This window comes from Somniosus microcephalus, chromosome 1 (genome assembly GCF_052327205.1).
Source record: "Somniosus microcephalus isolate GS21.2 chromosome 1, FLI_Smic_1.0, whole genome shotgun sequence".
Lineage (NCBI taxonomy): Eukaryota > Metazoa > Chordata > Chondrichthyes > Squaliformes > Somniosidae > Somniosus > Somniosus microcephalus.
In genome coordinates this window covers 399,027,658-399,054,598 of record NC_140987.1, presented here as the reverse complement: position 1 = coordinate 399,054,598, position 26,941 = coordinate 399,027,658, and the positions used below count along the sequence as shown (strand labels likewise).

Sequence of the window (26,941 nt, the reverse complement as noted above, 5' to 3'; positions counted from 1 at the left end):
TGTAGAGGTTAAAAAAAAGAACAGACAGAGCTGGGAAGCATGGAAGCAAAATGTCTGTATTTGGACAAGAGAGGAAAAAGAGTGTTCATTCAGTGCAGTATGATGGAACAAGCAAAACAAAGGGGAGCGACACCTCTGAGGAGGAAGAGGTGCACATACTGACGGTTGCAGGTGATTTAAATGGCTACTGGGTGTCACCACTGGTGGAGGGACAATCAGTGCGGATGGAGGTGGACACAGGCGTGGCTGTGTCCCTTGTTTCAGACACTGTCTGCAACAAAATGCTAAAGCATCTTACCCTTCAGCCAACAAACATTGTGCTAAAGACGTATACCGGCAAACCTGTGGCCATGAGCGGCGTCATTGAGGTGACAGTTAAATTGATCGGACAGACCGCAAAACTGCCACTATATGTGGTAAAGGGAAATTACCCATCACTACTGGGATGTGCGTGGCTAGAGAAAATCATGCTGGACTGGCCTGCAGTCCGCATGATGTCAAAAGGGGAGTCAGGTCTGACTGCAGTGTTAAACAAACATGCAGAACTCTTCAATGGGGAACTTGGGAGCATGAAAAAGATCAGCGTGAGGCTGGACATTAAACCTGACAGCAAGCCGAAGTTTCACAAAGCCCGACCTGTACCCTATGCAATTAGGCCAAAAGTTGAGGCTAACTTGGAGGCCTTAGTCGAGAATGGAGTCCTGGAGCCTGTGAGCGTGAGCAAATGGGCCACACCCATTGTTCCTGTCCTGAAAAAGGATGGATCTGTTCGAATCTGCGGGGATTTTAAAGTGACTATTAACCCGATGCTGTCTGCGGAACAGTACCCTCTTCCCCTCATTGATGATCTTTTTACGGGCCTGGCCGGAGGGCAAAAGTTCAGCAAAATAGACTTATGCCAGGCTTATCTACAAATGCATGTCGATGACAAATCAAAGGAGCTGCTGACAATTGTGACACACAAGGGGCTATACAGGTACTGCCGCCTTCCATTTGGAATTACGTCGGCCCCTGCTCTATTCCAAAGGGCAATGGATCAGATTTTGAGTGGACTGCCAGGAGTCCAGTGCTACCTGGACGACATCCTTGTCACTGGGACAAATGAGGATCATCTTCTGAACTTGGATGCGACACTACAACGACTGAAAGAGTATGGACTCAGAGTTCGTAAAGACAACTGTGAATTCTTTCAGTCTTCAGTTGAGGACCTGGGGCATGTGATTGACGCTACTGGCCTGCATAAGGCGCCGTCAAAGGTCAAGGCGATCATGGAGGCCCCAGCACCCCAGAATGTGAGCCAGTTACGTTCATTTCTGGGGCTACTTAACTACTATGGGAAGTTTATTCCAGACTTAGCAACATTGCTGAAGCCGTTACATCAGTTGCTATGTCAAGGCAAAACATGGAAATGGACTGAACTGTGCAACGAAGCTTTCGCCCAAGCAAAGAAAGCATTGCTGAAATCAGAGGTCCTGACACACTTCGACCCAAAGCTACCCGTGCAGCTAGCATGTGATGCATCACCATATGGTGTGGGAGCAGTCATATCCCACATCATGCCTTCGGGTGAAGAGAAACCTATCGCCTTCGCATCACGGACCTTGAACAAGGCCGAGGGTAACTATGCGCAGATCGAGCGCGAGGCCTTGGGAATCGTTTTTGGAATTCGAAAATTTCATCAGTACCTGTTTGGGAGAAGGTTCACACTCCTGACGGACCACCGTCCATTGACTTCAATCTTCGGGCCCCACACCGGAATTCCGTCTCTCGCTGCAAGCAGGATGCAAAGGTGGGCTTTACTGTTGTCAGGACACACATATGACATCAAATATCGCAAATCAGACTTGCACGGCAACGCAGACGGTCTCTCGAGGCTACCCTTGCCTGTTACTCCCCCAGAGCCTCGTCAGATAGACATCTTCTACTTTAGACAAGTGGAGGGAGCACCTGTCACTGCAGTTCAGGTGCGAAGGTACACCCGCAACGATCCAGTCCTGTCTGAGGTAATGGATGATGTCATTCGAGGGAGAGCTATAGGAGATTCTCCTAGTTTGAAACCTTACGTTTCAAAAAGAAATGAGCTCTCCGTCCAGGCAGGTTGTCTTCTTTGGGGACGCCGTGTCATCATTCCGCCACCTCTGAGGGAACCTATACTGCAACAACTTCATACAGGCCACAGTGGGATGGTTCGGATGAAGGAAATGGCAAGAAGCTACTTCTGGTGGCCAGGTCTCGATGGGAATATTGAGGAGAAAGCCAAAACATGTTCTCCATGTCAAAGGGTCCGGAATGTGTTCCACAGCTGGCAACCCTACACCCCTGGGATTGGCCTGCAGAAGTGTGGCAGCGAGTACATGTGGACTTCGCCGGTCCTTTCGAAGAGAAGATGTTTATGGTGGTTGTGGACGCTCGTAGCAAGTGGCCGGAGGTCGCTGTGATGAGGTCTACCACGGCAGAGAAAACAACTGAGAAACTTGGTGAGATGTTCAGCCGTTATGGCTCACCGAAACAACTCGTAAGTGACAACGGTCCACAATTTGTATCACAGGAGTTTGCAACCTTCCTGCATGTGAATGGTGTCCAACACATCAGGTCTGCGCCCTATCATCCCTCTACTAACGGCCAGGCAGAAAGGTTTGTGCAAACTTTGAAGCACGCCTTGAAGGCATCGCAAGGTCAGGGCTCAATCCACCAACGTCTGAACAGCTTCCTGTTGTCCTACAGGAACAAGCCGCATGCCACAACCAAAACTTCCCCCGCTTCGCTCATGATGAAGAGGCAGTTGCGGACAAGTTTTGACTTACTCAAACCTCCAAGGGCAGAACAGGTTGTCCATTGTCAACAACAAGCTCAAGTTGAAAAGAGAGAGAAAAGAGCCAAGGAGAGACGGTTTCACCCTGGAGAGCACGTCCTAGCTCGAAACTACAACACTGGACCGAAATGGGTTCCTGCTACGGTGTCTTACACGGTTGAGACTGCTGAGGACGTCGTCTGGAGAAGACACACAGATCAACTGTTGCTCGGAGCAGAGACAGCCACAGAGGCTCCAACGGCTGGTTGGCCTGAACTGTTTCCGGATGATACCGCAAACCAGCATCCTTTGCCACAGCGCTCTTCTCCAACACAGGAAGTCAAGGAGACTGTTCCACCTGTGCAAACTCCTGACTTTCGACTGACACAGGCACCTTCTCCATCTAGGCCTGTGTCAATGCCTACTGCTGTGGAAGCCAGCGATGACCGCCGGTATCCTGTCAGAGAGCGGCGGCCTCCAAGACGCTTGGATCTGTAGGCTTAGTGACTTACCCACAAAACTGGGGCAGAATAAACCCCAGGGTAAAGTCAGGGGTTGAGGCAGTCTACCTCTACCCTAGGTTCGTTGAGTGCATTGAAAGTAACTTACCTGTTGAGGAATAATGTGGACCTCCCATTTAAGAGGGGAGGAAATGATATGTATTGTGTGTTCTATTGTGTGTTCTCCTCCCACCTGTGGTGGTGCTGTCATAGGAGATAAATGGTTGGATGTTCTCTGTTAAGTTTAGCTCTCTTTGTTTGGAACTTTCCAGAACTTCCTTTCCTTCCAATAAAGCACTTCATGTTTGAATCTCTGAGTTCTGAGTCCTAAATTGTGTCTAGGTAGAAAGGTACCGACACAACACCAACCACCCGCTCCTGAGTCCCAACCACCCGCTCTCCCCCCACCTCCGGCCATGCTTCTCCGGCTCCCGACCACTGCACCCCACGCCCCTCCTCTCTGCGGCCTAGTGCAGCAGGCCTACCTGCCCACAGCCAGCCAGTCTCTCCATCTGCCTGGCAGTAGGCAGGAAACAGAATTTTCAAATGTTAATCAGGCCCTGCATGATATTCGCTCCGGAACCGCCTCCAGATTAAAATTCCGGCCTATGTTACAGCTGCCTATAGCTCTGGTTCGACCCCATCTGGAGCACTGCATTCAGTTCTGGACACCGCACCTCAGGAAGGATATATTGGCCTTGGAGGGGGTGCAGCTCAGATTCACCAGAATGATATCAGGACTAAAATGGTTAAATTATGAGGCCAGGTTGCATAGACTAGGCTTGTATTCCCTTAAATATAGAAGCCATGGTGTGGAGATGCCGGAGTTGGACTGGGGTGGACAAATGTAAGAAGTCACACAACACCAGGTTATAGTCCAACAGCTTTATTTGAAATCACAAGCTTTCGGAGCGCTGCTCCTTCGTCAGGTGAAGTGGAGAAATGCATAAAGACACAGCTTATATAGTCAGAGAATCATGTCAGATGTTTACAGGTAATCTTGCCAACTACCATTTATCACACCTCGGCAGAGAGATAATCACAGCAATCAAAGGTGTGAATGGTGTCCAAACAGGCCAGTCAGGAAAACATTACATCAAAGAACAATGAGGTGGGGTCACAAGGGGTCAAATATTGCAGATGCTGGGGTCTGTATGAAAAACAAAAAAGACAAAAAACATTTATTTTTTTTTTTTGCTGGAAATCACAGCAGGTCCGGCCGCATCTGTTCTCTCTACACAGATGCGGCCGGACCTGCTGTGAGTTCCAGCAAAAAAAAATGTTTTTTGTCTGTTTTTTTGTTTTTCATACAGACCCCAGCATCTGCAATATTTGACCCCTTGTGACCCCACCTCATTGTTCTTTGATGTAATGTTTTCCTGACTGGCCTGTTTAGACACCATTCACACCTTTGATTGCTGTGATTATATCTCTGCCGAGGTGTGATAAATGGCAGTTGGCAAGATAACCTGTAAACATCTGACATGATTCTCTGACTATATAAGTTGTGTCTTTATGCATTTCTCCACTTCGCCTGATGAAGGAGCAGCGCTACGAAAGCTTGTGATTTCAAATAAAGCTGTTGGACTATAACCTGGTGTTGTGTGACTTCTTACATTAAATATAGAAGATTAAGGGGTGATCTAACTCAAGTGTTTAAGATGATTAAAGGAGTTGATAGTGTAGATAGGGAGAAACTATTTCCTCTGGTGGTGGAGTCCAGAGCAAGGGGGCATAACCTTAAAATTAGAGCTTGGCTGTTAGGGGTGATGTCAGAAAGCACTTCTTCGCACAAGAGGTAGTGGAAATCTGGAACTCTCTTCCCCAAAAAGCTGTTGAGGCTGAGGGGTCAATTGAAAATGTCAAAACTGAGATTGATAGATTTAACCCCTCGCCCAACCTTTTCCTGCCCGTCAAGTGTGGGGGCGGTTTAAAATAGAGGCCAGTGAAGCACAGTATTGGAGACACAGTGAAAATGATTAGCTCAGATACAATGCTGCAGTTGTGAACACGTTGGCCCTGAAATTAGGATCGGGGGCTTGCCGCGCGTGTAAGCCCCCGATCTGCACTCACCCTGCGCGCCGACATCTGAAGCCCGGGCCTGCTTGCATTTCCTGTCACAGGCCCGGTTCAGCTGTCGGCGCGATGTGCTTACCTGATCCAGCGGCGTAGTTAGTGCGATGTGCCGGCTGGGATCAGGTGAACACTGTGCAGCCAATCAGGGGAGGGGAAACTCATTCATGAGTTTGACAGTAAGAGCTGTCAAACTCATGAAAAGTATGGGCTGCCAAAACACTACTTTAACTTTAAATAAAATTTTAAAAAACATCCCACTGATTATAATAACTATAAATAAATTTAAAAAAATGTTTTAAACAATTAATCAATTTTTTGAAAAAAATAAATTAAAAAAAAATAGGGTCTAAAACTGAACTTACCATCCTGTAAATTCTTTAAAAATAACAAACCTGTGGAAAAAAAATTTCTACATTGTACTAAAAGCCCACTTACCTGAAAAACTAAATACTTACGTCTTGTTTTTCCACACGTAAAGACCGGAGGCCTTTACACGCGCGCAACTCCGGAAAAAAAAAGGAATTTTACTGCGCACGCGCTGCCTGTGCAGTCGCGCGCGTTCTGCCTCTGAACCCCTTCGTTCAGAGGACAGGAAATGCCGGTTTTCCCCGCATGCGCTGTGCATGCTGAAAACCGGCATTTCCTCCGGCCAGACACGTGAGTACCCCGACCGTACTCACGCGTTTGGAAAGGAATTACTGGGCCAATAAATGTATTTGATCTTTCAGATATCATAAAGCTGTCACTTCTTTATTTAAGCACAAAAGGCAGCACCAGTTCACCACAAGGATAGTTTTGTGATCCAATCCTGTTCTTTGTTTGAATGTAGAGACACTATAATCAACTGTGCATATGTTCTATGCAAGCTATATGTCTCAATGCGGGGTGCCCTGCAAGACACTGTAAATGATGCCTCTACCTGTCTATTTGTATGGCCCCTCATTTACTGCTGTTTCACACCTTTTTCTTGTTCTTCCATGGATCGCTGCTGCTCTTTACTCAAGCCCATACCGATCCTTTTGTCTATTTGAATCGTGTGCAGCATAGGGTCACTACTTTGCTTATAGCATATTATAAGCTGTTCTCTGAACAATCCAGTCAGCGGAAGCACAGCCTGAGCACTCCAAATATTTGCTTACAGAGTATCTTAGTTCACATATTTTCAGCATTGCATTTGCATTGGTGCACATTGTATAGGGTGAGCATGTCACAAGCCAAGAGCTTAGTTCACATTTCCAAAAATAAATACAATAATGTAGTTATGCAAACAAGGATGCTCACTGAGGAAATGTTTGCAGTGCCTATCCAGTATTTCAGGTGTTTGGATTGTTCATGATTTGCCTTACAATTTTATAATATTGCTAAGTAAACTGGGCCTAGAAATTGGGTTGAGGCGCCAAAGTGGCGCCAAGTTCACCTGGGCGCTGATTTTTGCGCAGCGTTCAGAGCATTAGCGAACGTCAGAAATTCAGAAACTGAATATCGCAGCGCAACGTGCCACAGCACCACATGCTGCAGCACGGCACGCTGCGGTACTGCAGGCCTTCCTCCTATTCTTAAGGGGGAGGGGCCTGCAACAGCACGATCCCCGATCGCGAGTGCCGGCAAAAGAGCCCGGCACCGAGGAGAAGTGCCGGGCTCTCGGGAAACAGCCGGCAATGCCGCAGTGGGGGGGGGGGGATCAGGAGGCCGGGGACGGAGGTGCTGGCAGGCGGCCGCCCCGCACCTCCACCTTAACGTGCGCCACTGCTGGCCCAGCAAGGCCCCGTGAACCGGGCGCGAGTAGCGAATGGCGCTACAGCGGCGTTCGCTACCAAATATCGCGATCGGGGCGCTAATGGGGCGCTGCACACACCGATGACATCATCGGTGGCAGCGCAGCGCAACAGGCTAACGCCACCATTAGCGCCCCCGCTGAATATCGCGGGAGGCGCGGCCAGTGGTGCTACAGCCACTGACTGCCCTCTTTAGGCGCTAACAGGTGGCGCTACACACCCAATTTCTCCCCCCTTATGTTTTGAAGCATTCAGTGATATTGGACTGCCTTTAAATGTCAGCGGGAAGCATGCAGTGATAGGCATAATGTTTTGCTGGTCACATACCATTTACACATTGATGGAATAGAAGCCTCTCTTATTCTGGTATATTATAGGATTGCTGGTAGGCACACAAATGGGTGCATGGGTGCAGTCAATTATACCCTATACCTTGGGAAAGACAGCTCTTCTAAAAACAATAATATTGCCTTTCAAACCCAAGACTACTGGTTGTTAGATCCGTGATTCTGAGAGTATGATGTTTTTCAATAACTACACGGATGCTGTAACTTAACAATCAACAGGTGTTTACTGGAGTAGGGTAGTCTCAAGACTGGGGGTACAGAGGCATGCTCAAGGCTTATATACAGGTGTGGTCACTGCCGGTGCTACAGTATACAGGAGCTGTAAAAGTAGTTCTCTCTTAAAGATACATACACTACAATTCCTCCCCTTTTAGATTAGCAGTACCCATAATATTCAAATAACAATTAACACTTTAACATGCACATTAAACAACAATAGTCCATTTATAGATTCAGTCTTTGGGGCGGCTTCCTGATCCTTTCGGAAAAGCGCCTTTCCTGCGGTTCTTGTTCTTGGTGCGGAGGCGATTCTGGCCACTTTTCGTCGGTTAGTTCATCGGTTTCCACTGCTACTGGTTCTGAGGTATGTCGGGTTCATCCCCAGGTACGCGAGACATGGGGTTGACTCGTTCCTGTGACGCTAAGATCTGATCGACGTGGCGTCTCACAATGTTCTCCCCTACATCCACTGTGTACATTAATGGCCCCTGCCTTGTGCATATCGTTCCGGGTTGCCATTTCTCTGTTTGGTAGTCACGGGCCAAGACTGGTTGTCCTACGCTGAAGCTCCTTGTCGGCTTCTCATTGATGTGCTGGAATTGTTTATCCTCAACATTTCTTCGCACATTTGGTCTGAGCAAATCCAGACGAGATCTCAACCTTCGGTTAAAGAACATCATGGCCGGGGTCTGGTTGGTAACTGCATGTGTTGCATTTCTGTAGGCTAATAAGAAATTGTCCACCTTATGCTGTAGTGGAATTTCATCGTCGCACATGGCCTTTATCGCCTTTTTAAAGGTTTGTACGAACCTCTCAGCCAATCCATTTGTGGCTGGATGATACGGGGCGGATGTGTAATGCCTTACCCCATTCCTTCTCATAAATTTCTGAAACTCTTCGGACACAAACTGTGGTCCATTATCAGAGCAAATCTGCTCTGGCAAGCCGTTCCTGGCAAATATGGTCCGCAGGACTGCAATCGTTTTCTCTGTAGTGGTTGAGGACATTTTTATCACCTCAGGCCATTTCTGTTGTGTCGGTACCTTTCTACCGAGACACAATTTAGGACTCAGAACTCAGAGATTCAAACATGAAGTGCTTTAGTGGAAGGAAAGGAAGTTCTGGAAAGTTCCGAACGAAGAGAGCTAAACTTAACAGAGAACACCCAACCATTTATCTCCTGTGACAGCGCCACCACAGGTGGGAGGAGAACAAACAATAGAACACACAATACATAACAATTTCGAGTGAGCATCCACTGCTATTAAGAACATTGAGTCCATGAATGGACCAGCAAAATCAATATGCACCCATTGCCATGGAGAGGAGGGCCACTCCCATGGGTGTAGAGGGGCATGTGGTGGTGCATTTTGGACCTTCTGGCATCCTGAGCAGCTCTTGGTTAGGTCCTCGATTTGTTGATCGATTCCCGGCCACCACACATAAGCCCTAGCAAGGCTTTTCATTTTCACCCCTCCCAGATGACCTTCATGAAGCTCATTTAGCACTCTCTCCCTTAACTTGGGTGGAATCACCACTCTGGATCCACACATCACTGTCCCCTGGCATACTGACAGCTGTTCTCTTCTGGATGAGAATGCTGGCAACAGTGAGTCGCCATGTGTTGGCCATCCCCTCACCGTCAAATCATATACCCGAGACAGCATCGGATCATTGCGGGTCTCCTTCTCTATATCCGCGTTCGTTACTGGCAATCGTTCAATTATTGACGAATAAAATATCTCGATAGGGTCCACTGCTGGTGCTTCCTCCACAGTAGGCAGTGGCAGGCGTGATAGCCCATCAGCGTTTCCGTGCTGTTTCGTGCCTTCATATTCTATTTCATATTGATTCGCCCCTAGAAACAGGGGCCATCTTTGTAACCGTTGTGCAGTCATCACCGGAACGCCCTTCTTTGGATTAAAGATGGAGACAAGTGGTTGGTGGTCAGTCAGCAAGGTGAACTTCTGCCCATGCAGATAGTGGTTGAATTTTTTTACTCCCCATATTAGGCTGAGGGCCTCCCTGTCAATCTGGGTGTAGTTGCGCTCGGCTGAGGTTAGTGACCGAGACGCAAAGGCTACTGGCCTCTCCAACCCGTCTGGGAATTTGTGCGACAGCACCGCTCCAATACCATAGGGTGATGCATCACATGCCAAACGAATTGGTAGTGCTGGGTTGAAATGGGCCAACACCTCTTTTGATGTGATCAATTCTTTGCACTTCTGGAAAGCTCATTTACGTTCGTCATTCCACTTCCATGGTACCCCTGTTTGCAGTAGGGTGTTCAGTGGGTGTAATACCGTAGACAAATTTGGTAAGAACTTATGGTAGTAGTTTACCAGCCCGAGGAACGACCTCAGTTGTGACACATTTTCCGGTGCTGGAGCCTTGACTACTGCCTCAATCTTTTCAGGGGACTTATGTAACCCCTCTTCATCGATAACGTGGCCACAATACGAGATCTGCTTCTGGAAAAACTCGCACTTGTGGCGATTAGCTCATAGCCCATATTCCTTTAATCTGGTGAGCACCTTCTCCAGGTTGGCGAGGTGATCACTGTCATTTTCGCCCGTGACCAGGATGTCGTCCAAATAACACTGGGTCCCTGGAATCCCTTGCAGGACTTGATCCATCACCCTTTGCCAAATAGCCGGAGCCGATGCTACCCCGAACACCAGCCAGTTGTATTGGTAGAGACCTTTATGAGTGTTGATCGTGAGGTATTGTTTCGAGGCTTCTTCTACCTCCATTTGCAAGTACGCCTGGGCTAGATCAATTTTGGTGAAGCGTTTACCTCCAGCTAGCGAGGCGAATATATCCTCAATTCGTGGAAGTGGATATTGTACAGTGTGAAGGACTGGGTTCACTGTCACCTTAAAATCCCTACATGTGCGGACCTTCTTTGGTTCCCCAGGCGTATTACTCAACGACCTCTTCATTACAGGAACGATGGATGTAGCCCACTCGCTCCAGTCTACTTTGGACAGTACTCCTGAATGTTCCAACCCTTCCAGCTCTGCTTCGACGGCTGGTCTGATCGCATAAGGCACTGGCCTGGCCTTAAGAAACTTTGGGCTTGCATTTTCCTCTATTTTAATCGTTGCTGTTATGCCTTTTAGTGTTCCGAGTCCCTCCTGGAACACTTCTTTTGCGTCAGTTAGCATTTTTGACAGTCGTCCAGGTGTGATGTCGTCATCCTTTTTGGCCTCAACCTTCAGTGCCTGTATGGAATGCCAATCTAATTGTATCTTCCGGATCCATTCACGTCCTAGTAGTGGTGGTCCCCCATCTGGCAATACATATAAGTCCATTTTAGGTATTTCCTGGCCTTTGTATATCACTTTCACCCTTATTTTTCCTTTGGGGTAGACTTTTTGCCCCGTGTACGCCTTCAAGACAATCTCTGTAGCTTTCAAGGGTATATGTGAAAATAGCTGCTTGTAGTCCCTTTGGTTTATGACTGTTAGGGCTGATCCTGTGTCCAATTCCATTTTCACTTGGACTCCGTCTATCTTGAGTGTAACCCAGATAGTCTGGTGATCCTCCATTTTGGTAACCTTATGTAGTTTCAGACAACCCAGCTCCTTGCTTCCGGAGTCTGTATCACTTTTCTGTTCGTCTGAACCACTGTCCATCACCTTATGTACCTTTTTGTACTTCTCCTGTGGAGATTTCTTGCTGTTGGTTTTCTTCCCAGACCTGCAGACTCTTGCTATGTGTCCTGCTTTTCCACACTGTCTGCACACTTGGTCCTTGAACCAACAATCCTTATGGTCGTGTGTTGTTCTGCCGCAGCGATAACACTTCCCTGTTCCATAGGACATTTCATTGGTGCCATATTCTTGCGGTCTCCGTTGTATCTCTGCAGTGCCCCTTGCGGCTGCTTCGTGTGATACTGCCATGCTGAAAGCCTTGTCCAGCGTAAGATCCTTTTCTGATAGAAGCCATTTCTGGGTTCCTTCATTTTGAAGCCCACACACAAACTTGTCCCTTAACGTATCTGCTAGTCCCACTCCAAACTGACAGTGTTTCAATAGCTTGCGCAGTTCCGTTAAGTACTCAGCATTGCTTTCGTCTTTATGTTGGTTCCTTTTATGGAACTTAAATCTTTCTGCTATCAGCAGCGGTGTGGGGTTTAAGTGGTCCTGTAGGATTTCTACTATGCTTTCAAAATTCTTATTCACGGGCTTCTCTGGGGTTATTAGGTTTCGCAGTAACCCATAAGTTTTTGCACACATGGAATTTAACATAACCAGTACTTTCCTAGCATCTGGCACTTCATTCGCCCTGCAGTACACCTCAATACATTCCACATATGTCGCCCAATCTTCGACTTCATTGTCGAACGTAGAGATACTGCCACTCTTCGGCATCCCTGGGTGTGATTTAACTGTCAAAAATGGCGTCTCCCGCGCTCTCCCTTCTTCTCCGCTGGCACAAAATGGCGTCTCCCGCGCTTTCCTTTCTTCCCGCGCTCGCCCTTCTTCTCCGCTGCGGCTTCTAAAAATGGCGTCTCCCGTGCTCTTCCTTCTTCTCCGCGGCTCAATGGCGTCTCCCGCGCTCTCCCTTCTTCTCCCCGCGGACACTGTTCAGCCCTTGAGCCTTAGCTGTGCTCTGCGTGTTTTTTCTTTTTTTCTGTGCGTCTTTCCCGTTTCCGCCGCTCAGTCCTGAACCCGGCTGCTGCTTTACCCTCTCTCTCTCCCCGTTTTGTTTCTCCTCGACGCCGCTCGGTTTTCAACCCCCGGCTGCGCCCTGTGCGCTTCACCCTCTCTCTTACCCCGTCGACGCTGTTCGGCTTTTTCTCTGCCGTCGGTCGGCTCCAGCCGCCACGGTCCGGGAAGGGTCTGCGCTGTACCTGTTGTCAGTCTGTTGCTGATCGTCGTAGCTGGGGAACCAAGCCCGGCTCTCCACAGCCTCTCCTGCAATGTTCACTCTCTGCTGGACAACTGGGCGGTTGCTCGTGGTCGACGCCCGTGCTTCTGGCCTCGACTTTCTTCTACCGCCCTCCCGGAGCGAATCCTCAAAGGGAAATGCAGAGTTGCAGGTAGATTCGAATCGACACTCGTCGCCACTGTTAGATCCGTGATTCTGAGAGTATGATGTTTTTCAATAACTACACGGATGCTGTAACTTAACAATCAACAGGTGTTTACTTGAGTAGGGTAGTCTCAAGACTGGGGGTACAGAGGCATGCTCAAGGCTTATATACAGGTGTGGTCACTGCCGGTACTACAGTATACAGGAGCTGTAAAAGTAGTTCTCTCAAAGATACATACACTACACTGGTCATTACTGAACTTGATGGACCTTTATACACTTAGATGAAGAGACCAAGTGCAATGTATCCAAGTTTGCTGACGATACAAAGCTAGGTGGAAGGACGCAAACAGCCTGCAAAGGGATATAGACAGGTTATGTGAATGGGCCATAAGGTGGCAGATGGAGTAATGTGAGGTTACAGTCAGAGTTATGCAGCACAGAAAGAGGCCCTTCGGCCCATCGTGTCTGCGCCTGCCATCAAGCCCTGTCTATTCTAATCCCATTTTCCAGCAATTGTTCTGTAGCCTTGTATGCTATGGCGTTTCAAGTGCTCATCTAAATGCTTCTTGAATGTTGTGAGGGTTCCTGCCTCTACCACCCTTTCAGGCAGTGAATTCCAGATTCCAACCACCCTCTGGGTGAAAAAGTTTTTCCTCAAATCCCCTCTAAACCTCCTGCCCCTTACCTTGAAACTATGCCCCCTGGTTATTGACCCCTCTACTAAGGGGAAAAGTTCCTTTCTATCTACCCTATCTATGCCCCTCATAATTTTGTACACCTCAATCAGGTCCCCCCTCAGCCTTCTCTGCTCAAAGGAAACAACCCCAGATTGTCCATTCTCTCCTTATAGCTGAAGCGCTCCAGCCCAGGTAACATCCTGGTGAATCTCCTCTGCATCCTCTCCAATGCAATCACATCCTTCCTATAGTGTGGCGAGCAGAACTGCACACAGTATTCCAGCTGTGGCCTAAATAGCATTTTGTACAGCTCCATCATAACCTCCCTGCTCTTATATTCTATGCTTCGGCTAATGAAGGCAAGTATCCAATGTGCCTTCTTAACCACCTTATCTACCTGTCCTGCTGCCTTCAGGGATCTATGTACATGCACACCAAGGTCCCTCTGATCCTCTGCCCTTCCTAGGGTCCTACCATTCATTGTTTATTCCCTTGCCTTGTTAGTCCTCCCAAAATGCATCACCTCATGCTTTTCAGGGTTAAATTCCATTTGCCACTGTTCTGCCCATCTGACCAACCCGTCTATATCGTCCTGTAGCCTGAGGCTTCCTTCCTCGTTATTTACCACTCCACCAATTTTTATGTCATCTGCGAACTTACTGATCATACCTCCTACATTTATATCTAAATCATGAATGTACACTACAAACAGCAAAGAGCCCAGCACCGATCCCTGCGGTATACCACTGGACACAGGTTTCCAGTCACAAAAACAACCTTCGACCATCACCCTCTGCCTCCTGCCACTAAGCCAATTTTGGATCCAATGTGCCAAATTGTCCTGGATCCCATGGGCTCTTACCTTCTTCATCAGTCTCCCATCCGGGACTTTGTCAAAAGCCTTACTGAAGTCCATGTAGATGACATCAACTGCACTACCCTCATCCACACACCTAGTCACCCCCTCGAAAAATTCAATCAAATTGGTTAGACATGGGGGTCGATTTTCCTGAAGCTGTCGGGAAGACGGGACTATAACTTTCGGGTTTTAGACCCGCCTACTTTGATGTCCGACCAATCCGCGCAATTTTACCTTGATTGACCTTGTTGAGCCCGCCCAGCAGGCTCAGCAGGCCAATTAAGGGCCACCCGGCAACAGGTGATGTCACAGACTGCAATTTCATCTGTCAAGAGTTCTTGACAGATGAAATATCAGTGTTTCACAGCTGTTTGAATCTGTGAAACACTGACAGCCTGAGTTCTAACATGAGTCCTTCTGCACAGACTCAGTTAGAAATCTGAGCAGCACTCAAAGCTGAAGGCTGTCACTTTTCACAGATCGCAGCCGTTCAGCTTTAAGTGCCAGCTGAGTGATGGGCTCCCGACAGCTACAGGAAGAAAGGCTGTTAAGATAAGTATAGGTAAGTAAAAGTTCTTTACACACTTTAGACACACCAAACACACTTACCTTTGCACTCATGCACGCATCACTCACCTGAGCACTGACATCGCGACCCCTCCAACTCCTTCAGCCCGACGGCCCGCCTGCTCTAACCTGGCGTGGTTTGGAGCCGTTGGGAATCCCACACGAAACCCCTCAAAATAGGGATTAGGCTAAAAACTGCCTGTTAACTATCTGTTAACAGGTAGTTAATTGGCACAATTCCCTTCCCACCTGGTTTCGGCTAAAACTTGCGTGGGGCGGGGTTTTGGGCAGGATGGTGTCGGGACCCCCCAAATTCAGGATTTCCCCCCCCCCCACACGCCTGAAAACCTGCTTGACAGCTTCAGGAAAATCTACCCCATGATCTCCCCCTGACAAAGCCATGCCGACTATCCTTGATTAATCCTTGCCTCTCCAAGTGGAGACTAATTCTGTCCCACAGAATTTTTTCCCAATAATTTCCCTACCACTGATGTTAGGCTCACTGGCCTGTAATTCCCTGGTTTATCCCTACTACCCTTCTTGAATAATGGTACTACGTTAGCTGTCCTCCATTCCTCTGGCACCTCCCCTGTGGCCAGAGAGGTTCTGAAAATGTGTGTTAGAGCCCCTGCAGTCTCACACAGCAGCCTGGGATACAAATCGTCTGGGCCTGGGGATTTATCCACTTTTAAGCCCGCTAAAACTGCTAGTACCTCCTCCCTCTCAATGCTAATTTGTTCAAGTATATCACAATCCTCCTGCCTGATTTCTATGCCTACATCGTCCTTCTCCATAGTGAACACAGATGCAAAATATTCATTTAAAACCTCACCTACATCTTGTTATGTTCATTAATAACTAGACATTCTTATTATGAACAGCTAGCTTCTAGCTAGTCATTTATTCAGTACACGTTCTCTAGGTACAGCATCTGTAGAGATTCAGCATGTGTACTTCTATGTGCAGGCAGCCATCTTGACTACTGCCTTGTGGGTAGCCTAGTGCATCGTGGGTAGTGTAGTCTTAAACACATACAACTAAATATACAGCTCTACGGCTCCATCTAGTGTACCACTCTAGAATGACATGTTATTGATCATTACATCCCCCTTTCTTTGAGGTTAACAAAATCAATATCAATCAACTTTCAAGAAAAACGATAAAGATGATATCAGTAACACTTTTGTTAGTGATCTATAAACAAACATTTTCACAACAGTCAATACATTTTCAATATAGTTTTTCTTTGTACTCAAAGATTAAGTCTATCAGGCTTTTTTACTACACGTGTGGGTCTTCTCAGCACGGGTAAGTCTGATGTGTTTTCATGAGATTGTTCTTGTGGTGAATGACAAGATTCAGTTGCGGCATTGTCATCAATCTGCTCTTGGATAGTTTCTTGTGTTTTCAGGAGGGAACGGCGGTTCCTCCTGAGAATCTGTCCTTCCTCAGTTCTAACAGTGTATGACCTTGGTTGTACTTCCTCAAGAACTGTAGCTTTCCTGTTCCATGCATCTGGATCCTCAATCCTGACAACATCATCCCTTGTCAATGGTTTCAGAGTTTTGGATGACTTGTCATAGTATGATTTCTGTTTCAGCTTTAACAGTTGAAGTCTCTGTCTCAGTTCCTTACTTTGCTGTTCTTTTGCACAGCAGGGTAGCGTGGTACGCAACTTGCGACCCATTAGGAGTTCAGCAGGTGAAGAACCAAAGTCTAAAGGTGAGGCTCGGTAGCTCAGCAGGGCGAGATAAGGATCAGACTTGCTTTCTGTCGCTTTCTTCAGTAGCTGCTTGAGAACTTGAACACCTTTCTCTGCCTTACCATTTGACTGAGCATACAAAGGACTGGATGTGATGTGCTGAAAGTCATAATGTGCTGCAAACTGTTGCCACTCCTTACAGTTGAAGCACGGACCATTGTCGCTAACGGCAATCCTGGGAATTCCATGTCTGGTGAAGGTGGATTTCACATGCATTATGACACTGCTTGCTGTGGTGCTTGAGAGCAGCGCCATCTCAGGATAGTTAGAATAGTAGTCAATCACTATTAGATATTCTTTACCATTTAAATGAAAAAGGTCCATACCAACCTTTTGCCATGGTGCTGTTGGTATGTCAGCTACTATCATTGGTTCCTTTGTTTGTTTGTTTTGGTGTTTCTGACATGTCTCACATTTGCCTATCATGTTCTCAATGTCCTTATTTATGCCAGGCCAATAAACAGTGTCTCTTGCTCTCCTTTTGCATTTTTCAATTCCGAGGTGGCCCTCATGAATCCTTTTGAGCATGTCTTGACGTAGAGCCTGTGGAATGACTATTCTGTTCTGTTTTAGTAATAGTCCACTTGCGACACTCAATTCTGACCTTGTGTGAAAGTATTTTGGACAGGAACCTTTTGGCCAACCATGATGAATGTTCTCTATTACTGTTTGTAACACTATCTTTTACTGTTTCTTCTGCTATTTGCTTTGATTTTGTGTCTGACACAGGCAGCGCAGCAGTGACCATACTCACATGAACATCCACGTCTTCCTCAGTAGAGCTCACATGACTTATTGTGGGTGCTCGGGATAGTGCATCTGCTAACACTATGTATTTGCCTGGTGTGTAGATCAGTTCAAAGTCATATCTTTGCAGCTTCATCATGAGTCGATGAATCCTTGGAGACATCTCATTCAGGTTCTTTTTTATGATGGCAACCAGTGGGCTGTGGTCTGTCTCAACTGTGAAGGTGGCAAGTCCATATATGTAGCCATGAAACTTTTCTAGTCCAACTACCAAGCCTAGACATTCCTTTTCAATCTGGGCGTATCGACACTCAGAATCAGTCAGAGACCTGGAGGCATAGGCAACAGGCTTCCAATCTTCACCCTCTGCTTATAGCAAGACCGCGCCTAGTCCATATTTTGATGCATCTGTTGACACTTTGATTCTCTTTGTTGGGTCAAAGAAAGCGAGTACAGGTGTGGTTGTCAGCACTGTTTTGAGGTTTATCCACTCTTGTTCATGTCTTTCTGTCCATGCAAACTCATTTGTTTTATGTAGCAGGTCTCGCAGACAGGTTGTCTTGGCTGACAAGTTAGGAATGAACTTTCCAATGAAGTTTATCATCCCCATGATGCATAGTACTCCTTTTTTGTCAGTGGGTCGGGGCATTTTGAGTATGGCGTTTACTTTTTCCATATCTAGCTCTATTCCTTTACCAGATAGAATATCTCTTAGGAAAGTGACTTCCTGGACGCCAAACTGACACTTGGCTTTGTTGAGCTTCAGTCCATTCCGGCGTATGCTCTATAGCACTTTAGCCAGTCTCTCATTGTGTTCTTTCAATGTGGAGCCCCAGATGATGATGTCATCAACATAGACCCGGACTCCTTCCAGACCTTCAATTATGTGTTCCATCGCTCTATGAAAGATTTCAGATGCAGATATTATCCCGAAAGGCATTCTGAGGAAAAATTACCTGCCAAATGGTGTGTTGAAGGTACAGTATTTGGCGCTCTCTTCATCCAGTTTTAGTTGCCAAAATCCTTGTGAGGCATCGAGCTTTGTAAAGTATCTGGCACCTGACATTTCACTGGTGATTTCTTCTCGCTTGGGAATCTGGTAGTGTTCACGTTTTATGTTTGCATTTAAGTCCTTTGGATCCATGCATATTCTTTGATCATTGTTCTTTTTCTTTACACATACCATGGAGTTAACCCAGTCTGTTGGCTCTTCGACTTTCCTGATGACTCCTAGTGTGGTCATTCTATCCAGTTCATTCTTGAGCCGGTCACGCAGGGGTGCTGGAACTCTTCGTGGAGCATGTACCACTGGCTGAACATCCTCCTTTAGCTGGATCTTGTAAGTGAATGGTAGAACTCCAAATCCTTTGAACACATCCTGGAAATTACTCACTACAGAATCCACTGAGTCATCTGGTCTGCTTATGGCACAGTTTATACGGTAGACTCTCTTGACCAGTTCTAAGTCTTCATAAGCTTTGTCACCTAGTAGTGAATCAAGTCCTTCAGCCACAACAGAAAACATGGGATGATGCACTTTGTCTCTTTGACTGTCACTTTAAGTCTGCATACACCTAAGCTATCTATTTTCTGACCATTATAGCTCTTCAGTAGTACTGACTGTTTCTGTATTTTGGGCTTTTCTTTCATATTTTTAATGTCACTCATACTGATTAAGTTTGCTTTTGCCCCAGTGTCTAGTTTCAATGTAACTAATGCTCCATTTACCTGCAGTGGGATCATCCATTTGTCCTCTTTTACTGCATTAACTTTATGTTCAGCATTGTTTATTCCTGAGGGCTGCACAGTTTCTGTATCCTTTTCTATATTGTCACATGACACCATTCCTACAAAAAATGTCTCACTTAAATCAGTGTCCTCAATCACATTAACTCGTTTCCCTTTCTTTGTTTTTACTTTTGAAAAGCATTGTTTGGCAAAGTGATTCTTTCCATGACATTTTGTGCACATTTTTCCAAACGCTGGGCATTGTTTTAACTGGTGTTTGTAACCACAGCGTTTACAATTAAAAATTTCATCCTCCGATTGCTTTTCATTTCTGTTCTGCCCACGTTTCTTTCCTTTGTAGGACACAGCACCGACAGCAGCACTGACTACAATCGCATCATTATTGATTTCACTGAAAGTCTTCGCATGCTTTTGAGCTAGCTCGCTGGCTTGGCATATTTTCACAGCATTTTCCAGTGTTAGTTCGGTTTCTCTCAACAGACGTTCCCTGACCTTTTTATCATGAATACCAAACACAATCTGGTCACGAATCATGGATGCTTTCAGCTCAGAGAAATTATATGTCTTTGCTTTCAGTTTCAGATCAGTCACAAAGCTATCAAAAGTCTCATTTTGCTACTGTGTCCTTGAACAGAACATGTATCTTTCATAGGTCTCATTCTTTTTGGGAGAAAAACGTGTATCAAATTTCTTTAGCACATCGTCTAAATTTTCTCTGTTCTCCTCTGGATTAAATACAAATGTATTAAATACCTCTATCGCCGGTCGGCCTGCAACCGTGAGCAGCAACGCTATTTTCCTTGCATCTGGCTTCGTACCGAGCCTGATGGCAGCAATGTAGAGTTCGAATTGTTGTTTGAAAGCCCGCCAATTGTAGTCGACATTTCCCGTGAGGTTCAAACCCTTCGGTGGCGTCAAAGTCTCCATGTCGCGTTTCACAATGTTTAGCAGATTTTCACAACTCCTGGTACCATATTATATTCATTAATAACTAGACATTCTTATTATGAACAGCTAGCTTCTAGCTAGTCATTTATTCAGTACATGTTCTCTAGGTACAGCATCTGTAGAGATTCAGCATGTGTACTTCTGTGTGCAGGCAACCATCTTGACTACTGCCTTGTGGGTAGCCTAGTGCATCGTGGGTAGTGTAGTCTTAAACACATACAACTAAATATACAGCTCTATACAGCTCTACGGCTCCATCTAGTGTACCACTCTAGAATGACATGTTATTGATCATTACACATCTTTCGGCTCTACACACAGATTGCCACTTTGGTCCCTAATGGGCCCTACTCTTTCCCTGGTTATCTTCTTGCCCTTAATATACTTATAAAACACCTTGGGATTTTCCTTTATTTTGCCCACCAGTGTTTTTTCATGACCCCTCTTCGCTCTCCTAATTTCTTTTTTAAGTACCCCCCTGTACTTTCTATACTCCTCTAGGGCTTCCACTGTTTTTAGTCCTTTGTATCTGCCAAAAGCCACCCTTTGTTCCCTCATCCATTCTTGTATACCCCTTGACATCCAGGGTTCCCTGGGCTTGTTGGCCCCACCCTTGACCTTTACGGGAACATTTTGGCACTGTACTCTCTCTATTTCCTTTCTGAATGACTCCCACTGCTCTGATGTGGATTTTCCTACAAGTAGCTGATCCCAGGCCACTTTGGCCAGATCCTGCCCTATCATATTAAAATTGGCCTTCCCCAAATTTAGAACCTTTATTTCCAGTCCATCTTTGTCCTTTTCTATGACTACCTTAAATCTCACCAGATTAAGGTCACTGTCACCAAAATGCTCTCCTACTGACACTTCTACCACTTGCCCGGCTACATTCCCTAGAATTAGGTCCAGTACCACCCCCTTTCTTGTAGGACTTTCTACATGCTGGCTTAAAAAGCTCTCCTGGATGCACTTTAAGAATTCCACACCCTCTAAGCCTTTTACACTCTGACTATCCCAGTTAATATTGGGGAAGTTGAAATCCCCTACTATTATTACCCTATTATTTCTACACTTCTCTGAGATTTGCCTACATATCTGTTCCTCTATCTCCCCCTGACTGTTTGGGGGCCTATAGTACACTCCCAGCAAAGTGCTTGCCCCCTTTTTGTTTTTAAGTTCTACCCATATGGCCTCATTAGAGGAACCTGCTAAGATATCATCCCTCCGCATTGCAGTAATTGACACCTTGATTAATATTGTGACACCCCCTCCTCTTTTACAACCCCCATTGTCTCGCCTGAAGATTCTATACCCCGGAATATTGAGCTGCCAGTCCTGCCCCTCCCTCAACCATGTCTCTGTGATAGCAACAATATCATACTCCCATGTGTTCATCAACAACTTCAATTCATCTGCCTTACTCGTAAAACTCCTTGCATTAAAATGAATGCCATCCGGCCACTCCCTTGTGCCATTACATATTTGCTCTGCCTTCCAGGCTGACTTGTTTTTTCCTCTATATTTGGCTGTGCATCACCCCCTACTATAGCACTCTGTATCCCATCCCCCTCTCAAGTTAGTTTAACCCCTCCCCCCCAACAGCACTAGCAAACCTCCCCGCAAGGATGTTGGTCCCGTTCCGGTTCAGGTGCAACCCGTCCGATTTGTACAGGTCCCACCTTCCCCAGAAACAGACCCAGTGATCCAGGAAACTAAAGCCCTCCCTCCTGCACCAACTCTTTAGCCACCCATTCATCTGCTCTATCCTCCTATTCCTAAACTCACTAGCACGTGGCACCGGAATAATCCAGAGATTACAACCTTTGAGGTTGTGCTTTTTAATCTGCTACCTAGCTCCCTAAATTCTTGTTGCAGGACCTCATCCCCCTTTCTACCTATGTCGTTGGTACCAATGTGAACCACGACCTCTGACTGTTCGCCCTCCCCCTTCAGAATGCCCTGCAGCCATTCAGTGACATCCTTGACCCTGGCACCAGGGAGGCAACATACCATCCTGGAGTCAGGTCTGCAGCTGCAGAAATGCCTGTCTGCACCCCTCACTATTGAGTCTCCTACCACTATTGCCCTTCCACTCTTACTCCTCCCCCCTTATGCAGCTGAGCCACCCACAGTGCCGTGAACTTGGCTCTGGCTGCACTCCCCAGAGGAACCGTCACTTTTACCGTTTTCCAACACAGAAAAATGGTTGTTGAGTGAGATGCATCCTGGGGCTTTCCTGACTACCTGCCTGCCCCACTTCTTCTGACTGGTGGTCACCCATTCCGTCTCTGACTGCACTTTCTTAAGCTGCGGGGTGACCACGTCTAAAAATGTGCTATCCACGTAACTCTCAGCCTCGCGGATACACCGCAGTGCCTCCAGCTGACGCTCAAGCTCCGAAAACCGGATCTCAAGTTGGCCAAACCATTGGCACTTACTGCACATGTGGTCATACTGACTGCAAGAAGCGTCTAGGAATTCCCACGTGCTGCAGGTCGTGCAACGCACGGGACTGAGGTCCCCTGCCATACTTTTAATTTAAAAACTCTTACCTCAAATTTAAACTCTCAGATTCACGCTCTCCCGCACTACCTTAACTATGAACTACCTTAAAAGAAATAAACTTAAAATTAACTTAAAGTTATTCACATTGGTAGCAAGAATAGAAAAACAGAATATTTTTTAAATGGTGAGAAACTATTAAATGTTGATGTTCAGAGAGGTTTGGGTGTCCGAGTACAAGAAACACAGAGAGTTAGTATACAGGGACAGCAAGCAATTAGGAAGGCAAATGGTATGTTGGCCTTTATTGTTAGAGAGTTGGAGTATAAGAGTAAGGAAGTCTTGCTATAATTGTACAGGGCCTTGGTGAGACCACACCTGGAGTACTGTGCACTATTTTGGTCTCCTTATTTAAGGAAGAATATACTTGCATTGGAGGCGGTGCAACAAAGGTTCACTAGATTGATTCCTGGGTGAGAGGGTTGTCTTCTGAGGAGAGATTGAATAGATTGGGCCTATACTCTCTGGAGTTTAGAAGAATGAGAGGTGATCTCATTGAAACATATAAGATTCTGAGAGGGATTGACAAGGTAGATGCGGAGAGGTTGTTTCCCCATGCTGGAGAGTCTAGAATTAGGGGGCATAGTCTCAGGACAAGGGGCCAGCATTTTAAGACTGAGATGAGGAGGAATTTCTTCACTCAGATGGTTGTGAATCTTAGGAATTCTCTGCCCAAAGTGCTGTGGATGCTCAGTCGTTGAGCATATTCAAGGCTGAGATAGATAGATTTTTGGACTCCAGACGAATTAAGGGATATGAGGATAGGGCAGAAAAGTGGAGTTGAGGTCGAAGATCAGCCAAGATCTTATTGAATGGCGGAGCAGGCTTGAGGGGCTGTATGGCCTACTCCTGCTCCTACTTCTTATGTTCTTAAGTTCTTATGCAAGGGGAAATTGTACATTAATGACATCCTAATGCATCAATGAATGGCAAAGCAGATGACTTATGGAGTTTCCTATAGATGCCTGAGGTAGTGACCTTCATTGTAACACAACTACAGTGCTAATGGCTGATTGCCCCTGCAAATAGATTTTGGTGCACCATTTGGCACAACTCAGTCACAGCAACCCTTGTGAATTTGAGCCTCATCACATACTGCTTCTCTGTGAGATTAAGGTAGCTGCTTCTGCCGTGCTCCCTGGGGCAGTATAGCAGTGTGACTTTATAGCAAACTAATCACATAGAACACAAACTACCCCAAGCTGGTGACGTACTGAGGTAGCCGTGATATTTTTCAAAAATCATTCCACTGCTGGTACCTGCGACTGTTGCAGTCCTGTAGTTAAATTAACTCAAGCTCAGAGTGACAGCTAATTCCTACCTAGTTATTATCACTTCACTCAGCAGAAAAATGCAAGCTTTTCTTTGTGGTATAATTAACAAGGCCTTAACACGCAAATGTTTATTTACATTTTCATTAGCATTTATACTCAGTATTGGAAAATGGCAGAAAACTCAAGATAACTTTAATACCATCATCAGACTCTGCTGCTACACTTTACCTGGTTTTCCACTTTTTTTAACCCACTATTCCATGGTCGCCAACTTTAACACCCAGTAGATAAACAGCAATTTGTTTTACGATATTAATGAAAACAAATTAATTTTTTTCTCGGTGTGTAAATGCTACTGAAGATCTCAAAGGTTTAACAGTGCAGTTTAAAAATCAGCAATGTCTTTCAAAAAAATTATATAATATATTGTGTAAGGTTAGGTAGTTTAGCCCCTATTCCCAGAGACCAGATTATTGGAGGTAAAAGAGTGTTTATATAAATGCAAGTTGTTGTTGCTGTTGTTAACTGGCTGAACAAATAAGTGATTACCTTACAAGGTTTATGACTCTTTCCCTCGGGGCAGTGCTGACGCCCTCATCATTTATGGCTAGAATCTGATCGCCTGGTATGAGTCTGCCCTCCGATGGACCGCCTAACAGAGAAATACAGACATTTACTCCAAACAGAAATTGGGTTGCTCCCTGATGAAAATAGTTAAATTTAAGTAAAGGTGCTTTCCAACAAAAAAATTCTACAGGCTCCTATGATCCTGCGAGGACTCGTTCCATGAAATATTACGCTATAATCAAATAACATAGGTTTTGAAATTCCATCGTGCAATATTAGCGTAACGCCTAATGGGGGTAACTCTGACTTTGTGCGATAGTGTAAAACGGGGGATAGCGAATCAGCAGCCCATTTTACATCACTCCCCATTTTTATTTCCATTGAAGATAATTAGGAAGGCAAAGAGTAAACATGAAATTATAAATATCAAAGAATATAAAAAGAAAAACAGTAAAGTATTCGAGAGGCACATAAGTAACAAAAGGAGAATTAAGATGGGGATAGGGCCACTAAGGGATGAACAAGATAAACTCACAGGAGGGGATACTGAAATGGCAGAATACTGAACGGATACATTGCCTCAATTTTCACGGACAAAGAGGAAATTACAATAGTAGATGTCAAGAGGGATATTACAACCATCAAGACAGAAAGAAAGGAGATACTAGCACAGTGGCATAGTGGTTAGCACTGTTGCCTCACAGCGCCAGGGACCCGGGTTCGAATCCGGCCTCGGGTGACTGTCTGTGTGGAGTTTGCACATTCTCCCCGTGTTTGCGTGGGTTTTCTCCGGGTGCTCCGGTTTCCTCCCACAGTCCAAAGATGTGCGGGTTAGGTTGATTGGCTATGATAAATTGACCCTTAGTGTTAGGGGGATTAAATACGTGGGGTTACGGGGATAGGGTGGGATATGTGTTGGTGTAGGGGTTACGGGGATCGGGTGGGATATGTGTCAGTGCAGGCTCGATGGGCCGAAATGGCCTCTATCTGCACTGTGGGGTTTCTGTGATGTGATTTCTGTGATAAACTAGCCAACTTGAGGGCAAAACCCTGGGTCCAGATGGATTGCACCCGTGGATACGCAAAGAAATTAGCGAGGAGATAGCAGAGGCACTCGTATATCATTATATAAAAGTTCAATAGAAAAAGGAATAGTGCCAGATGACTGGCAGACAGCAAATATAATTCCTATCTTCAAGAAGGGAGATAGAACTAATCCAGAGTACGATAGACCAGGTTGCTTAACATCAGTGGTAGGAAATATAGCAGCATCTTTGCTAAAAGATGAGGGGGGAGAAATTCGGTATCGCCCCATTTGGAGCGCAATTATTGGCCGGGCGCAAAGTTTAGCGCCTGGTGCTAATTATCACCTCCGACTGCAAACTTGGTTTCTATCGCCCCTGGAGGTGATTGGAGTGCTAAATCAGGCGCTACACACCTCTCTTAAGGTGCTAACGCCGAGGAGCGAGGCGCTAACTCAGAGCGCTGGCGAAGCTCATGTGATGTCGGTCAGCAATGGAACACAGACACACTGGCGCCGGCCAGTTCTTAAAGGGGAGGGTCGATCTTGCTCTCCACAGTGTTGAATCTCTCCAGAAGTCTCTCTCTCTCTCTCTCAGAATGCATGGTGCAAAAATGTCACCGACAAAAAAAGTCAGGAAGCGGTCGCCTTTGAATAGCGCTCCCCCAGTCTCTTCCCGACTACAAAACGTTCCCCTCAACCTGTCGTTGCTAGCGGCAGGCGGTAAGGCAGGGGGCGCCACTCAATATCCGGTCTGGGGCGCTATCGGGGCATTGCTCGCTCAACTGACATCATGATCTGCAGGCGCAGGAGATCGTGACGGTAGTGTTTAGCGCCGCCGCAAAATGTCTGGTCAATTTCGCGAGCAGCGCAAACATCGCAGCGCCCGAGCACTAGTTGCTTTGCGACCCATTAGCGCCCTCTTAGAGCACTAACGGGAGGCGCAAAGCAACCGAATTCCACCCCCCCCCCGAGATAACAAAACATCCAGAGACAGAGAATATATAAAAATAGCATGAATTTCTAAAAGGAAGATTATGGCCCCAATTTTAACTGCAGCAACCAAGTGGAAACCAAGTTTGGGGGTGGGGATTTGCAGTTTAAATAACGGGTGTCAATCAATGATCCCTCTAAATTGTCTTTGTTGTGCACAGCCTTTTTATTTCAATGCAGTGTCCCTTTAAATTTCTGCAAATGCGCAATATTTCAAATGCCCCCCGATCACAGCCTCCCCCGATCACAGCCTCCCTCCCCACGATCACAGCCTGCCCCCCCCGATCACAGCCTCCCCCCCCACGATCACAGCCTGCCCCCCCCCGATCACAGCCTCCCCCCGATCACAGCCTGCCTCCCCCGATCACTGCACCCCCATCACAGCCTCCCCCCGATCACAGCCACCCCCCCCGATCACAGCCCCCCCCCGATCACTGCACCCCCATCACAGCCTCCCCCCCGAT

The 26,941-nt window shown here is 46.4% G+C and overlaps 1 protein-coding gene across 2 annotated transcripts in view; it reads right to left on the bottom strand.

The window, feature by feature from the left end:
• Positions 1 to 26,941, bottom strand: part of frmpd3 (FERM and PDZ domain containing 3) — a 485,785-nt gene that overhangs the window by 195,429 nt on the left and 263,415 nt on the right. The window contains exon 4 of one of the 2 annotated variants that reach the window (XM_085997856.1): positions 24,446 to 24,548. The exons of the other annotated variant lie outside the window; for it this stretch is intronic. Coding sequence (XP_085853982.1) covers positions 24,446 to 24,548 — 103 coding nt within the window. The remainder of the gene's footprint in view (positions 1 to 24,445; positions 24,549 to 26,941) is intronic. 2 annotated transcript variants of the gene reach the window in all.